Source organism: Crocodylus porosus, unplaced genomic scaffold (genome assembly GCF_001723895.1).
Source record: "Crocodylus porosus isolate Cpor-Errol unplaced genomic scaffold, CroPor_comp1, whole genome shotgun sequence".
Taxonomy (NCBI): Eukaryota; Metazoa; Chordata; order Crocodylia; family Crocodylidae; genus Crocodylus; species Crocodylus porosus.
The window spans coordinates 33,340,666-33,358,648 of record NW_017728931.1 but is presented as its reverse complement, the minus strand read 5'-3'; the positions used below and the strand labels follow the sequence as shown (position 1 = coordinate 33,358,648).

At 39.1% G+C, this 17,983-nt stretch overlaps 1 protein-coding gene across 5 annotated transcripts in view; it reads right to left on the bottom strand.

The window, feature by feature from the left end:
• The window catches only part of MICAL3 (microtubule associated monooxygenase, calponin and LIM domain containing 3), a 147,533-nt gene that overhangs the window by 64,811 nt on the left and 64,739 nt on the right, over positions 1–17,983 (bottom strand). For all 5 annotated transcript variants that reach the window (XM_019544535.1, XM_019544527.1, XM_019544529.1 and 2 more), the window contains one exon: positions 5,969–6,164. In XM_019544535.1, coding sequence (XP_019400080.1) covers positions 5,969–6,164 — 196 coding nt within the window. The remainder of the gene's footprint in view (positions 1–5,968; positions 6,165–17,983) is intronic.

Here is a 17,983-nt window from a genome sequence, read left to right as displayed (position 1 = left end):
GTGTCCTTTTTTGGTTTTGTTATAACAAGACACTAGTCAGAAAAGAAACTGTACTTTCTAAGGCAGTGTGCAAATGCTTCATGTCTAAGTCAGAACTGATTCAAACTCATCTGAAGCCATCATGATTTATTTGGACTTGGTTTAATCTTGAGGGTGTTTTATGAGGAATAATGGGTGTTCTCCTTTTGCTGCTTCTGTCTCACAGCAATAGCCACGTTCAACAAATGGATGCCTTTGGCAGAAACCTTTGTACACAGATAAGAAATGAAAACTGATGAGCTGAAACGTAAAAAAACTTAAATAATACATAAATCTGGAAAATATAACTTCTCCAGAAACATCAGTTTTTGACAAGCAGGCCTTCATTAACACAATCACACAATATGTGGGAAACTGATAATCCTTAGCAAGTACTAGATCATAATATATATTTCTTACAGTTATAGATAAATGAAATTCAGAGACAGAGTTCAAGTTAAATTTAGAACTATAATTTCCTATTTATATGTAAAAAAAAACTAAGAATTTTGTACCAACACATTCTTGCAAAATGTTATTTACCCACTTGCCTGTGAAGAATACATTTCAACAGAAAAGACAATAAATGTATTATATTACTACTACTACTACGACTGCTGTTGTTATGGTTATATCCTACTTTTCGTACTCTGTTAATTTTTGTGCATGGGCCAGTTAAGTTCTTTTAACTGTTCAGCAAGGCTACAACATGTCTTGTTTTTCAATAAGAATATGAAACTCAAATTAAACATTTATTTTTAACAAGCTCTGCTTTCTTTTAAAGGGTAAATTACGAATCAGATCACAAACAATGCCATGGGTCGGAGACTCAGCTTATCTCCTGAGAACGCTTAGCTTATCCCAGAAACTTTACACAGATGCTGTCATTGAGATAAAAAATGTGTCTGGCCATTCCATCCCATACCCAGTCCCCCATCCCACCCCCAGTTAATAGCAAGCTTTCCTACTTTTCACTATAGTAGTAAGTCTGACAGATGCTGCCTGTTGGGTTTTTAGTGTGCTGTCAATAAAGTTTACTGCTGTCCAAGATGTTGCCATGACTACTCCATGGATCCAGCTGCTGTTCTACAACTAACCTGCTTATCTCATGTAATATCCACAGCACAAATTCTTTTCCCCATAGCTCACTTTACTTTCTCTGGCACTTATCTGTACCACACTTCGGTGTTGACCTTTGAATACGGAAAAATGAGAGGGTGGCTGAGTGAAAGGAGATGGAAATGTCTTAGTACACAGGTTCTTCCTTTCAAGTTAGTAGCTATGTGCCACATGAGAAAGTGCACTAGATAAGACATTTTTTCTGTTATCCAGTTAGCAGTGAAGGGAGCTGAGTTGCTTTACAGACTCCAGATACACAATTAAATACCTTGTTAGAAATATACCTATGTGAATGTAGTTATAACAAAACCCCCCAACTAAAGTCACTGGAGACTATCATCATGTATTAAGTCGCCTGTACAGAGCAACAGGTCAAGCTGCCCCCAATACAGTCGACAAGCAGGGGTGTGTGAAGTGGGCCCTATTTGATTTGGATTTGGCCTAAATCAGGGAGAGTGATTTGATTTGTTGATTCAGATCACTGTCCCTGATTCAATTTGGCCAAATCTGAAAATTCAATGGCGATTTGGAGAATCAGCGATTTGGACACAGACACAACTTTAAAAGTTTTTTCTACATACCCTGAGGTAACAAGCATGGCTCATGATTGTTGCAGTGCTGGGGCGCATGAAGCATCCCACAGGAGTGTGGGTGGGGAAACTCCATGTGCTCAGTGGCCTCCTGGCATGCTCCCCGGCAGACCTGGAAGTGCTTTTGGTCCACTTCCCAGTTTGCTGCCGAGTATGCTGGGGAGCCTCCTGTGCCTCTGTGGGACACCCCATGTGCCCCAGCATTGCAGCGGTCATGGGTCATGAGCCATCTGCTACCTAGAGGTATGCAGAAAAAACATTTAAAGCTGTGTCTATGTCCACGTGGGGAAGCCACAGCCCCACCAGTTTTCTGCTCTCATAGTGGGGCACAGGGCTGCAGCTGGGCTGGACCAGCTCAGCACAGCAGCTGCCTCCCGTTGGCGAGACCAATTGTGGGACCCAGCACAGGAGGAAGCACCATGCTGCCACGGTCAGGTGCAGCAGCAGTGGGGGCAGCACGGAGTCGTGCCCCCCTGCTGCTGCTGGGCAGGTAGGGGGCACCTCATCTTGGCAACACAGCACTTCCTCCTGCACTGGATCCCACACACTGGGCTGCAGAGGTGACTTCTGCCCAAAGTTGGTTCAGCCCAGCTGATTTCTGCACCCTGTGGTGTAGAAATCTGGAAAAGGGGGCACATGCCCCCTGAACACATCACCTGCCCTGCACACCCACTCTGTTCCCCACATACTGGGGGCTACGCCTGAGGGTAGAGGGCAGTGGCTTGGGAGTGAGGGGCACCAGTAGGGCTGGGAGGGCTGTGGCTTGAGAGTGAGAGGAAATGGCATGGGTGGGGGCAAGGGACTGGCATATCAGGGCTGCTCAGCAGCACAAAGCAGTGGGTGGAAGACAAGGACAGGACACAAGACGCTCCTTCTGGTGAATGAAGGAGGTAGGGGAAGCTCCGATTTTCCATGAGTAAAAATCAAATGCCACAATATATACGTATTTAGAATTTATTTTATTATAATGATTTAAGCACTGGTAGGCTTCCCAACTGCTTTAAAATTGTAAATATATCAATAAAACATTGTATTCAACTGATACCTATATATATAGTGGCCTTTTATCTTAACTGTGGAAAAATTTGTATTTTAGAGGTTTTAAATCAGAGAATTGGGGGGTTTTAAACAGAGAAAACCAGGATCCCTAAGAGTCATGATAGACATTCACAGTGGAGTGCAGGGCCCAGACATTAAATTTAGATTTTTGTCTATAGCATTGATGATAACATTCTGATGAGAACACTGCAATTGGGGTTTTTTGTTTTGTTTGGCCAATAAGCTATTTTTATTTCTCTAAAGTGCAAATTTTGTGTAAGGGTTGGATTCTACACATTTTAAAAAGAATTTTTTTTTTAAACTTTTTATTAAACTCATTTTATTTACAGGTTAAAATTAAAAAAAATACCAATGAATATTGTTCAATAGAAGGAGAGAGAAAAAGGAAACTATACCTTAACTTACACTGTAACATCAGTACTGCCAAACTCTTTACAAAACTTAATACTTTAAACCAGAGGGTCCCAAAGTGTGGCCTGTGAGCCCCTCTGATGTGGCCTGACAGTACTTAAATCAGGGGTTCCCAGAGTGTGGCCTGCAACACACTTTGATGTGGCCTGCCAACCAAGACTGCCACTTTGAAATGTCCCTTCAGGGCCAAAGCTTTGGGAACTCCTTTAAACAAATATTGTTTAACTGGCATCACTGGGAAGAAGAATGGAGGGACAGGAGGAAGCAGTGCAAACATAACAGTTAATGTAATCCTTAGACAAGTAAAAAGGGGAATACTAAATAGATGTGTAGCAAAGTGATCTTGCCTATGTAGGCAGAGCTGATAAGATTGCTACTAGAATACTGTTGTTGTATTTGCACTTTAAGAAGGATGGGAAAGTATCAAAAAAAGTTCAAAGGAGCACCACAAAAATAATCTAAAGGCTGAAAAGCATGCCTTATGATCAGAGAACTTTTCATTCGGGCTGGCAAAGTTATAAGAAGTTGTAGTAACTACAAGTCAAAGGTAGACAAATTCAGCTTTTGACATACAATACAACTTCCTAAGAATGAGACTAATTAAGTACTAGAACAGAAATTATGTGGTTTGCTCATGTGCTGTGGAGATGGTTGCGATTCCAGACCTCAGAGGCCTTGAAACTATGAGCTATCTGTGAATTCCCTTCTTTCATGGGGCACAGGAAGAATAAGCAGCTCTGCACTGTCCTTAAAAAAAAAAACCCAACTCATAACACTGAGGCTTTTAAGACAACAAATGTAATGAAATCTCATGTTTCAGGGCTTTAGCCAGTTGCCTGTAGGTGTCTGAAGGATATTTTTCTCCTTAATACAGAGTTGGTTTGATGCACTCTGTTCTTTTCCCATCTTCCTCTAAAGACAGGATGTGGCACCAAACCCTCTCTCAGTTGTTCAGCTCACATTTGTTATTCACATGTTCAAACTGATAGACAGATCTGGAGTTGGAAACAAATATTCTTCAGGTCAGATTGGCTAAGGTCTCGATGGTTTTCTGTCTTCCTGTGTCATGCAGTGTGAATTGCTTACTAGTAGTATCGGAGCAAAATCAATGGCATGCCACTGCAGGGGCCTCCGGCACTGGGAGCACTTCTTTCTTCTGTTCTCTGCCTGTGACCATTCCTAGGCTGAAATGCTTTAGTCTAATCCAAGGTCCAGAGCCAATTAGAAGGAAGATGGAAAAATTGAATGACCTGTGATTTGCAGAAGACCTGACAATATACTACTCTACTGGTAATCTAGCCTTAAATTCTAAGAAACTACAGTATTATACAAATCTAAGGTATGAAATAGAAACTGTTGCCTGAGGATCCAAATTTATACATGATCCACTGACTCCTTTTTCCCCTGTTAGAGATCTCCTACTCAAGTAGTTACCAGACGCAGCTATTCTTGATTTATGTAATTTGCTGCATTCATGGCCAAAAACAAAATGACTTCAAAGCTAGTGAAAGCTGATTTAGTGTCTTGTGATCTATGGATGAAAAGAACTATGAAATTTACAGTATTAAGATCGATAGCAAAGTCAATATTTTTATAATTAGTTAAAACAACACTAGCTAGAAACCTACTATCCACTCTAAACACCTACTTAGGGTACTATCTTTCTTGTCTAAAACATTCCAGAAAAATGTTTGCCTAATCTGCACTAAATTAGGATTGGGGGAGGGAGGGGCAGGGAAGAAAGGAAAGGACAGCTAACATGAAGAAAACTCAAGTCTCCCACATAATACTGCAAAGAAGATCCAAATAAGCTATTAGATAAAAATAAAAAACAAAACACCTAAAAATTAAATATTGTTAAGAATGTAATATAACAATTAAGAAACACCATTACCATTACAAAAAAAGGAAGTTGAACAGACACCAGCTATTATCAGACATCTATGTGCTAATGTGGTCTCAACTGTCCATCTTTTAAGGTCAGACAGCACTGGACCAATTTAAATCCAGGAAGGCTATTCAGCCGCTAAGAGCTCAAAATGCAATTACGATAGTCCTATAAGTTATTCACCCAGGATACCCTGATTCCACAAAGATTTATAAATGTGCTTAATTTTAATTTATCAAATACTCCAAATGAGGTCACTTTCATCTCGTATAATTGAGGTTATTATTGTATTAAATTACTGCTGCAAAAATTATTGAGATTTCTACTGTCCATGCCTGTGACCTTTCTGACTCCTGCACTCACTTTCATTTCTTTCAAATGATGAACCAATTTGCAAGTGGGGTTTACTGTTTTACAACAGCCATTGCTATTACTTCAAACCGAGTCCTCTCAGACATGGCAACAGCATGGCAGCATTAAGCATGTCACATTTGAAGCTTTAAACCAAAGAGGATTTTGAGTTAGAGTGCAAGAGGCAGAATATCTCTCAGTGTTTGAAAACATATTCCCCTCTGATCATTTGTTCTACTCGCTGAAACAACACAGATTTTTTAATTAAAATGTTCCAAAAAATATTTTCCTTCTAAGACTGAAAATGAGAAACTGCAATGTAATAGATAACTTTTTAAGAACAATATTAAACAACTCAAATATTCAAGTCCTGATGCATCTCTCAAGCCTGCAAGAAAGGGTAGCCTTGTTTTTGCATATATATTATCAATCTGTGAGAGCAAGCTGACAAATCTGGCATGTGCAGGGAGGGAGGGGACGGAGGAGGGGGATTGTGGAGGGATATAAAAACATAAGCATTATACATGCTAACCTGCTGGGTACATCCTCTTCCGTTCTCTTGTCTAGCACACTGCTCAGGTTATGCTCTGCCAGAGTCTCTTCAGGAACCTCTTCCAGTTCTTCTTCCTGCTGGAGTGACAATCGATAATTCTCCAGCTCAATCCGCTCAGGTGTGCCACGTAGTCGTTTAGCAAGGCTGGGCTCCTCCAATCCATTTATATTAGGACCTACAGAGCAAACCAGTGAACAGACAATAAATCTGATAAAACAGTTTTTGGAAGCAATTTCAGAGCTGGGGTGTAAGACTAACACTGGAAAATAAGGCACAAGAGTAATTCACATGGATACCATGTTAGCCACTACTGAGAGAACTTGAAAGGAAGTCATAGTGTAAAATGGACAAGTTGTTACTGCTTTTGGCCAATGGACACTAACAAAACGTTACACGTTCTGATTTTGTGGAGAAACAAGAATATTCTAGTTGCAAAAGCCAAGGCCATGTTCAGGAAAGGACAGGGAGGCCTTTGCCATGGGGACTTATCTATTCCTCCAAAGATATGGAATGCCTCAACTAAAGGAGACAAGGGAACACTCCTACTGCAGGAAGCCAGAACTATTGCCACTGAAGCCACTTCAAGACAGCAGCAGGAGTGCTGCTATTGCTTAGGGAAAAGTCAGCCCCTGAGGACCCATCAGGTCTCCTTTGCTCTGGACCTAAACATACTTTCTCTCAAAATATACACAAAAACTTCAACCACAACTCTGTTAACACAATTTAGGTCTGACTTGCCCCTTTTATAATTCTAGGCTGGAGCCATATGCCAATGAACCTCAGTCAGAACCTGATTTTCCTTAGACAAAGGAACATGAAACCTGAATATATACTTGTTGCATTATCAAACCCAGTCCCCTAGTACCACACAAAATCATATTCTATAACTCTGTTTATACACTTATCAAGTTTCAACTTATAACCAAATTTTGGTTTCTTTCCCCACTGCTCCTTTTGATAGGATACTCCCAAATGTCAGGCTTCTGATGGTTAGACATTGTTTTCATTCCCAGCCTAGGCTCATTCACAGTCAGTTTACACCTGTTTGTTTTTGTGCCACTGGCTTTCATCCTAAATAGCTCTTGTCCCGTCCTGGGGTTTTCCCCCTTTCACACACCCAATTTATTTATGAAGAGCAATCATTGTTTCTCAGCCTTCTTTTATGAAGGTAAACCAGCCAAGGCAAACTCTCAAGATAAGTTCTCCAATCCTCTGATCAGCCTACTAGCATATCTCTGCACCCACTCCAGCTTGAATTCCTATTATTTTTTATATGGGTGATCTGTATGTAGCATTTGAGGTGAAGACCTACCAATCTGTCTACAATGGCATTTGTACGTCCCTGTTTTTGCAGAAAACACCTTACCTGATGTATCCTAGGAACACATTTGTCAACTTCACAGCTGCATCATGGTGGCTCATAGTATCTTGTGATTCATTAATATACCAAGATCTTTTTATTCCCAGTTACTACCTAATGATCACTCGGTTTGTAACAGATTCTTGTTATTAGTTTCTTAGGGTACTTTCTACTATAAAATTTTATCCCACTTTTTCACTCCATTTCTCACTGTAAACCAGTTTTTCCTGTATGAAACTCCAACTCCTCTCTGTGTTGATGATGCCTCCCAAATTTGTGTCATCATAAAATTTCATTAGCATGCTTCTGCTTTTCTGTGCCAAGGTCATTAAACAAAATATTACATAAGATTAATTTCCAAATCAACTCTTGAGGAATTCTGTCAGTAACACATCATGCAATGTTTCCCCTTTCAGCATCATTTGTCATTACCCAGTTTCTTATGTACTTTACACAGTGCCTGAACTCACCCAAATCACCCTAATTTAACTACTGATTTCTCAGGCAACACTAGATTAAATGCTTGAAATCCCTTGCATCTCTCTTGCCTAGTAAATTAGTTGACTTAGTTATCAAATAGGTCTAGCACAACTTCCCTTAGTAAACCTATGTTGTATTTTATCTTGTTTTTTATTTACTTCCTATCTTTATTCTTTTCCTTGAAAAATTGTGCAAAGACTCATATTATTGAAATCATTTTAACAGATCTGTACTTGCCTACATTATTTTCTCCTCCTTACTTAAACAGGACTACTATATTTGCTATTTTCCAGCCCTATGGTGTGACATTTAATTGGACAAACTGATAAAAATCCCCCTTACTGAATTTACAATTTGATATGCCAGTTCTTCAAATGTTCTAGAATATATATTATCTGGTCTTCAGTCTTCCAGATAAGCTTGAGTTCATGTTCCTACCCAAGTGCGATCACTTCTATATCCATGTACTGCTTTTGCCTCCATGTTCATTCCTGCTGAAAACTCGGGCAAAATAGTAATTCAATGATCGAGATGCACCTAGATAAACTTCAGTGCCAACCCTATCCTCATTTCTCTTTCCTTTTTCTACTTTTATTTACCGGGTTAAAGAATACATTGCTATTTGCTTTAATTTCATTTATGAAGTCTAACCATAAGACTTTTGGTAAATCTCACGATCTCCAGGACACAGCTTTCTTTGCTGATTAAAACCTTTTTCAATTCCTTGTAGACTCTCTGGTTATTCCCACTATCCTTTACGAAGTGATTATTTATTTGGGATAAAACTTGTAGGAAAGAATCCCCTTGATTGATATACAAGTTTCAAATATTTTTTAGGGATACAGGTTTTAGCTGTGTTAGTCTACAGGCAAAAATATTCAGGACTTTTGGTGGTATCTTTTATTTATTACACCAACTAAAAAGTTGCAATATTTTTTTTTCTTTACTTGCAAGCTTTTGGACTCTCACACCCTTCCTCAGGTAAAGGAGAATGCACAGCTTGTAACATTTCTCCCAGGTAGAAATGAAACTTAAAATTGCACAGGAGAATAAAAAGATGTTATAGGTTCCCCTGGGTGGAAAAGTTCCTTTTAAGCAAATTAAGCTCAAATAAAAGTTCAAGCACTCTACATACTTCCAAGTTGTCTGATGGCAAGCAGGGTATAAATTTTCTGTTTTGCTAAGATGTAAAGGCTGATGGAATGCACATACCAAATTTTGGGGCAAAGTTAACATAGCAGAGAGCAGGGAACAGATCCAGGCGGATCTGGACAGGTTGGAAAAAATGGACAGAATGAAATAGGATGCTGTTCAACAAAGACAAGTCCAAAGTGCTGTCCCTGGGCAAAAAAGAGCCACCAACACACTTACAGGCTGGGGGATGACCATCTCAGCAGCACAGCAACAAAAAGGGATCTTGGTGTCATAGTTGACTCTAAGATGAACACAAGTTGTCAATGTGACAAAGTGGTCAACAAGGCTAACCATACTTTATCATGCATTAGCAGATACATAACAAACAGGTCTAGGAAGGTGATGCTTCCCCTCTACGCGGCACTGGTCAGACTGCAGTTGGAGTACTGCATCCAGTTTTAGGCGCCACACTTCAAGCAGGATGGAAAGAATCTTGAGAGGGTTCACAGGAGGTCTACTCGTATGATTAGAGGCCTTCAGGCAAGGCCCTACAAGGACAGACTGAGGGACCTAGATCTTTTCAGCCTTCGCAAGAGAAGGCTGAGAGGTGATCTTGTGGCTGCCTATAAATTCATCAGAGGAGGGCAGCAGGGAATAGGTGATGCTCTATTTACTAGTGCAACCCCCTGGAGTAACTATGAACAATGGCCACAAATTGATGGAGAGCAGATTTAGGCTGGACATTAGAAAGAACTCCTTTACAGGAAGGGTTGCCAGAATCCGGAATGGGCTTCCAAGGGAGGTGATGCTCTCCCCTACTTTGGGAGTCTTCAAAAGAAGACTGGACAAGCATCTAGCTGGGGTCATCTGACCCCAGCGCTCTTTCCTGCCCAAAGCATAGGGTCAGACTCAATGACCTACTGAGGTCCCTGCTGACCCTAACATCAAAGAATCTCCTGGCTAAGCAGTTCTGTTGTGGGGAACTTGTTTTCCAGGTATGAAAATTCAGCTCAAACAAAAGGCTGGATGGAGCAAAGGTGGAACACTCCAGGTCTCTGGATGTTAGGTTTTTGCTTCTTTTTTGTAAAAATTATGAAGTTTTCATTTTATAATAAAAAAACTTCATAGTGATAATTTCTGCCAGTATTTCTCTCTCTAATTTTACGAAGATCTTTTACATTGCGAATGTGTCCAATGGAATGTGGGTAGGGATCACCATATTGCCATATGATCTAAACCACATAAACCTACTCAAAGGTCAGAAAACTGTCCTGCCTTTCCAAGGATAGTTTTGGTCTCTACCCTTTGCTGCAGCAAAAAGGTCTTACATTATGGCAGCATTTTAAAATTGTTTTTAACAGAACTGAACTGTTTAACGGCTAGGATTCATGCTTCAGTTCGTTCTCTGAGATGCCTAGATGGTGATACCATGTCAACCAAAGCTATTTTTGTAAGCTGTGTTACATTCTCCAGCTCTGTGTTTTCAGCATCAAGGGATTTGACCTGGAATGCTAATCTGCCAATCCTGGGCAACAGCAAGTGAAATGGATTATGGATAATGGAAAAGGACCATGTAAAGTCTATAGTGCATTCTCACAAAACAAGTTTTCCATACTGGACTTTGAAGATTACAGTGTATTCTAGTTAGATCCAGCTCTCCCAGCATGAACAGCTTTCACATGCTATTTCTGGCTTGTCCTCTTTCTTTTTTGCCTACTCTGCTTATTCTGCAATACAGCCATGTAGTTCAGAGATATAAGAAAGGATAAAAGGAATTGCTTCTCCACAGGTTTTTTCACCTTTTTTCTTCATCAGAGCCTTGGTCTTCTTGTCAGATCCTCAGAAGAATTATTTTCAGAGTATGGTTAAGACCACTAAGAAAAACAAAATTTCACTGCAAAGATACAGAGATAAAAATTGTAGGAGCTTCCCCATTTAGAGAGGGAAACCAAACTGACATTTATACAGGCTAATGATAGTCATGTAAGCAACCCCCAGGCATGTGTGTTAGGTAAAAGTTAGTAGACTTGTACCTATAACTCTATCCCCCCAACATGCATAGGGCAAGAAGAATTAAAATCAACCCTACCACAGTATATGGGGACATATGAAGCGTCTCAGTGGAAGTGTCTATAGAATAAAGATAACGGATAAAAGTTATGTGTAAGCTGTATGACAAGGGAGTGTAGATAAGGTATGCCTGTGTGCCTCACATGTGTTATACTCCATAAAATCTCAAGAAAGTGGGAAGAACATTCCCAGATGCACTTGGGGAATTATGTAAGACTGATTTTATTCTTTATAGGTATGAAATTCAGAACAACTGGCCAGAACCCTCCATTTTATTTTGCATAGGAAAAATACAGTTTTCTATTAGAGAATAGGATCTATGAAGCTCAACTTACTGCTAGCTTGGAATACAGACTTCTAGTAGATAGCCCTAATTGGACACACCTTGCACCAAGGATTTGTTTTTAGTCTCTAAAAAATTATCAGGCTCCACTTGGATGTCAATAAAAACAGTGTCAGACCTGCCAATTAAACACAAATGTACAAATATTAACTGATTCCAAGCTGTCTGCATCATTAAATAGAGAAGGAAAATTGCTACTTCACAGCTTTAGGAGTACTGCCATTAATACAAGCAGCTTGGCTTATACTTGCTTTCTTACAAAAAAAATAGGTGGAGCAAGATTGATGACTGCTGGCCAGTTTGCTCAATTCAGTAGATTAATAACATTGCCAAGATTACGCCTGGTTCACTAGGGTCTGCAATGCTAGAGAAAAGAAAATTTAAACCTTCCCCAGACATTTCTTTCTTAGTGACACACGCTATTCCAGTAAATGGTTCCCACAGAACAGTGGTTGTTCAGTTTTTTTTGGCTACGTACCCCTTTACCTGCAAAGTATTGCTGCTTGTTGCCTCTTCACCTGACACTAATGTCACAGATGTCAATGTGTGCCAATGACATTACTCACCTTGTGTTGACCAAGCAGAAATAATGCCACCATTATTAAAATTTAGACGCATACTCCTTGGTAAGCTATGGCATGCCCCAGTTTTAAAAAAACTGCCAAAGAGTACTTGAAGATAACAAGGCTGCTGTTCAAGACATCAGTAGAGGAAGATCCTGCTCACAAACAAGCATATAGCTACTCTATAGCAGTACCTGTAGAATACCTTTGTAAGGAGCACATTGATTAACCCCCACCTACCACTACATGTTCCCCCTGAACAACAGCTGCATGATGTACATAGACTCAATGTAGTCAAACTAGAAGCTGCTCACAAATTGATAGAAAGGGGCCAATGAAACCGCATATGATGAAATAAAAAGAAAAATATGTCATTAACCAAAAAAACACTAGGAGGCACCTGAATGCTAGAAGTAGCTTGTCACCCATCAAGGAATCAGCTCAAAAATCTAAAAATGACATCCTAAATAGGAAAAGCATTTTCAGGACCAGACTCAATGGCTCTGTATTTTAGAAGAGCTGCCGACTATGAACAGTACATAGATCATCCCTAGGGAACTGTTTTTCCTAACAGAATAGGCTGCTTAGCTGTTGTGTGAAAGCTGCCAGAGCTCCTTATTTATCTCATCCCTGACGCAGCCTAACTCTTGTAAAGAGCCCTGCATCCAGAGATAACATTCCAGTGCTGAAGTGCCCCTTGCCTTACTCTTCTGCATGAAAGCTTTCCTTCCTATCCTCTTATTTTAGAAACAATTGCGACTGCTGCTGGGGCCTGAGAAGCTTCCCTATCCTTCTGTCTTTCAATATGTTTCTCAATACTATGCCTAGCATAACTGGTCCCTCAATCTCAGCTGAGGCCTGAGAGCTACTATAATACAAACAAGGCTATCTACAGGAGTGTATATGCACAAGAGAGAAGGCATCAATATACTTCCTATGACATTTTTCATTCTGAATTCCTTGAATTCTTATACAATTTAAAACCTGAAATTGAATAGATCCCACTTGGGCTTTTTTCTTCTTTAGTAAATAAAAGTATCAAAACTAAGGCAACAAGAGAATATTAAAGGTGACGTACAATAGAGAAGGAACATGCGACCCTCTTCCAGGCACTTAAATAATATGGAGTGCACATAATTTATTAATAAAATTTCAGCTTAGAAATGAATGGAGAGAGAGAGAGAGAGAGAGAGAGAGAGGTAAGTCTCCATTTTCAAGCGTTTTAAATATAGGTATCATCCTCTGGGGTGAAATTTCTCAAGCTTGTCTGCAGCTCACCATGGATTTCTGATGGTGAAGGAGCATGTTAGAAGTATCTAATAAAATCCTTATTTAAAAAAAACCAACTGTATATTTCAGTATCAAATCTTATTTTGTGAGCTTTTCTGGCACTTTTTTCAGATGCCTTTCTAACCACTGCCAGTTGGCTAAGACTTACTGGTCTGTCTTGACAGATTCAGTTAGCAATCCCTTCCCCTTCACCCCAGTACTTCCTCCAACTATACCCAAGACCTAGGACCTAAGACCTGAGGCTTAATATCCTAGAGTGCACTGCATCCCAGACAAAGCCATAAAACAAGGTTCAATCCTGCACGAAGTGCCGTCTTAAAGTTGGAGGAACAAGACAAAGACTTTAAAGGGGAAAATGGGTAGAAGAGCAAGTCATCACTTCTCTTAAGGACCTGTAAGAAACCATGTAGAAAAAGAGCTCAGCAGGTTTAGTGAGTTCTTGCACATTCTCTCTTCATGCAGGCCAACTCCCACATTTCAAAATTGTGCATATGCTGTAGGTTCCATTGAACCGTAAATAGCACAGCTTTAAAGCCTACATATTTTGATAGAAATGAGAGATACAGATATTGCTCAAATAAAGGTGCTGATGCATTTATCTGAATTGCAACGTACAATGAACACCAAGTACCTATGTCATTCTGACTGGTCTCCCCAGACTTTTTTTTCTTCTTCCTTTACTTATTATGCCAGACAGTTATGTCCACAATGAGGCTGGCTACTGCTGTTTCCTGATGAAGCTTAGGTTCTGTTAAATGCAAAAACTTCAAATACAAGGAGCTGGGATGAGAAGAAGCACAACGTCATATGGGAATATCAAGAATACCACATACAGGATTCAAAACGAGCGGAAGTTTGCAAGCTGAATATCTCAATGGACAGCATCTAAAATTCTTCAGTCATCTTTTAAATACTCAGCATTCTACACAAAAAATGCATACCATGCTGAACAAGAGGAACGAAACTGCAGATTCTTCTTCATTTCAAGTTTTTAAAATTAAACCTGGATGGTTTTCTAAAAGATATGCTCTACTGAACCAAAGTTACTGGGTTTGAATTACCAATGAAAATCCTGTGTAATACAGGAGATACAACTAGTGAATCATAATTGCCTCCAGTCTCTTCTGGCTTTTAACATAAAATGAAAATAAAAGGTCTTTCCCAGCATAGAAAGGTAAACTTGGAATAGCCAATAAAGGCAAGAGTGTTTTCCACCCAGTGCCCAACATGTCAACACTTGCATTGTAACTGGCATGCCACAGCTCAGTGTTTCTCAAACTGTTGTGCAAGCAAAGATTCCTGGTACATCAGGAAAAGGCACATTTAGAGAAATGAGCATTGGGGATTGCAATGGTGGAAGAAGTTTAATAAGAGATCCCTTTATGCTGAGACCTGCGTTATGGAGGTGTTAAAGAACGAGCGCCATTTCCAAAGCTGTCCAAGAGGTTTTACAAGAAGGAATCTTCCCTGACTCAATACCTCATGTTGCAATCTGCACTTTAGAAAATAAAAAACTTGGTAAGATTCCTGTCAAAAAACTGTCCCATCCCCCCAACCACTAACAAAATATAAAGTAAGTATTTACTCAGTTCAAGGCCAGTTTTCAAGTTCAGCATAATTCACAATAACTTTAAGAAAGGTCAAAATATTTGAGGAACTGGGAGGGAAGATTCTCAAAAGTTAATTGTAGAAAGGAAAGCCCTCCTCCATATACTCAATACCCCCTAGTTAGAATTAAGACCTTGCTATAAACAATAGAAGTTTGATCTCATTCCCGCTAAATTCATCAAAATGTTTTCATGTGACACAAGATATTATCACATTCTATATTTGCTTTAGAGATGTTATAATTTTGGTGCTTTTCTCAAACAGATTTAGAAAGACATTCAGAACAAAGCCAAAGGTTGACAAAGTGATCCTTCTAAAGGCATAGGTGAAGCAAAGCCTGAAAAACAGGCTACTGATTCAAAGGAGTGTCTGTCTTCATTCTGTTACTAAAGATATGCAGACTATATTCCTGAAGTGAATATAGTTATATCAGTTTTATTTGAGGGTCACCTTTAACTTCTTCCTGTCACTTGAAAAAAAGCCAAAACCCACCCACAGACTTGCAGCATGAAGTTATGCTGAAGCTCTGAGGATGTAAAGTGCCAAACATTTTTATAAAGTAATGGAAAGTTAAGGCTCAGTGCGTGTACTTGTTTAACCATACATAAAAACTGCCTACTCTTCCAGAGTGGTAGAGAATAATCCAGGAACATAGCTGTTTTGACCCCTGGAAAGACCCCAGGGCTGGAGACAGAAAAAAAAGACATTAGGTCATCTAATCCATGCTTCAGAACAGTACAAAAACTGGTTTTCCCCACTGCACTTTTGGAAGAAAATTCTAGCATTTGTACAATTTCAGTTTTATTTCTGATTGTTAGCACACTACAAAACATTACAAAAGGTGAGGTCCATAATATTTAGGCGATTTCTTCAAGTAAATCATGAATGTCTAACATGCCCATAAACCTGGTATGTAGCATAGCTGGTAACAAATCACAGAATCTGATGAAATGAGCTTGGGCTTAGGAAACTTCATGCTATATATCTGATTTAGGCACTCTAAAAGGTATCAAAATTTACTTTGCTGTCAAACAAGTAATTCACCATTTTTTAAAAAATTGTATTTGGTATCCTCTGGGTTCTTGAACTCTCTACAGTGGTTTGAACATCCACATCCTGTTGTCAGGTAGTTTTAATTTCAAAAGGAACTGAAGCATGGGAAGAGAGCAAAATTTTTTTTTAGCTAAAGACAAGCATTGCTTTAAAGGCCTGAGTTCTGTACTGCCAGCTGTTTAAACTATCCTCTCTCAAAAAAGCCACCAGGGACCCTACTTACCGTAGCAGAAATAGTGGACTGAAAAAAAACAAAAGCAGAAAGAAAGCATAGGCGTGATGCTTCATTTTTAACACACTGGGGTCCCTGTTCATATACCTTCTTTCCATGATTCTTATGATGTAATATTTATTAAAAAGAATTATTGTAATTATATTATAATGGAATTCTCCCGTGTCCAGCCTACTGCATCACTACAACTACAGATTCATGCATTTGGTGTTCATTTCTTGCTCCTGTCCCCCTGTCCGTAACTTTTAATTTTACTGCTACCAAAAATTTTATTAAATTATACACTCACTGAATTAGTCAGGCTATCATGATGCATAAAATTATCAAGAGTATTTCTAAATGTGCAAGTAGTGCTTTCCAGCAAAGAACTGAACATTTTCATCCAAAAGTATGTTGTGAAACTATTAATATAAAAGGCATGTCTGCTTTCTCTCTCTGAAATTGTTGTCTGGGTTCTTGGCAAATATTTTGATCTAAAGTATCAAAAATAAAGTCATTAAGAATTATACATAAGCAAAAGCCTTAAAAAAAATCAAGTAATAAATCAGATCCATAACTTAGTTCTTCTATTCTGATGAAACCATCCATACAAATCTAGATCATCTCATCAATTGCAATTTAGCACTATTTCCACAATCAACCCATTCCAGGATGGTCTTAGATATGACACATCTTTGTCTGCATTATACCATTAGCAACTGCTACAATGCAGAGTGCTCTATAACAAGGGGCTACCTTCGATATCGTTCTCCTAGATTTTGGAGGAAATAACTACCTAACACCTGCAAACATGCAGTGTTTCATATCTTGTGACTAGTTTTCTGAAACACCCTAGAATTTTGAAAACCGCTATAATTTCAAACACAATTTTTCATAAAAGACACTTACTCATTAAAGATAAGGCACATATCAAATTTGACATTACACTAAACAAACGTACACTCTGCAGCAGTGTTATGTGGACCTAAAAAGAATTTAAGATCACCCCAAAGATGTGGCTAACTTCTGAACCAACCAACCAAGACTCATGAAAATTTCCATAAAATAAACACTGGGTTTTGGGATGCCAGTAAGTATAGGGAAATTCAGACTAAACACATCTTTGAGGCAAAATGTAAATAACTAAACAGAATGCTGAATGGAACTGCTTGCTAATCTTTAAACGTGCATCTGTCCAAGAAAAATACGACTATATTTGCAGTATGACCAAATCCCAGATTATTTTATTCTCAAAACTCATCAACTACATTGATTATTTTGGAAATCTGAGGACCATGCCAACAGGGTCAATGAGTGACTATGCAATGCTTCCTCTGAAGAAGTCTATAAAGTCCAAAACAAGGAAGGATCAGAAGGTATTTCTACTGAATAAAACACATGATGGGAGTCCAGAAGCAGTGGAAACTTCCTATGGAAAGATTTTGATGGAATGCTCTCATCCAGTTGATTTATACCAGTAGTAATGTTTTTTTGCCAGAATATTCTGACTTTCCTCCAGACTTTTCTCAGTTTCACAAACTGTTGATTATTCTATACTTTAAGTTTTGTTTAGTTACTGGCAGGTGATGATACATGCATCTGCCATGGTACAGGTCCCCCTTCTACAGGGAAAGCGGATTATTTTTTTCTGTCTTAAAACATGCTTCACCATGGTAAGAAATGAATGACAGATACTATATCTGCGGCTTTCACTCCCTGCCCCCCCCCCCACTTTTCAGACCATTTCTCTCAATTGTCTCATGTAATGATTTTTTTTCCCTTATTACTTCTGCACATTACAACCAGTATTTTGAATTTCCTTTTTTATGCTATTTTTTCTTACATGGCCAAATATGTCTGAACTGGGATGAAGGGATCTCTG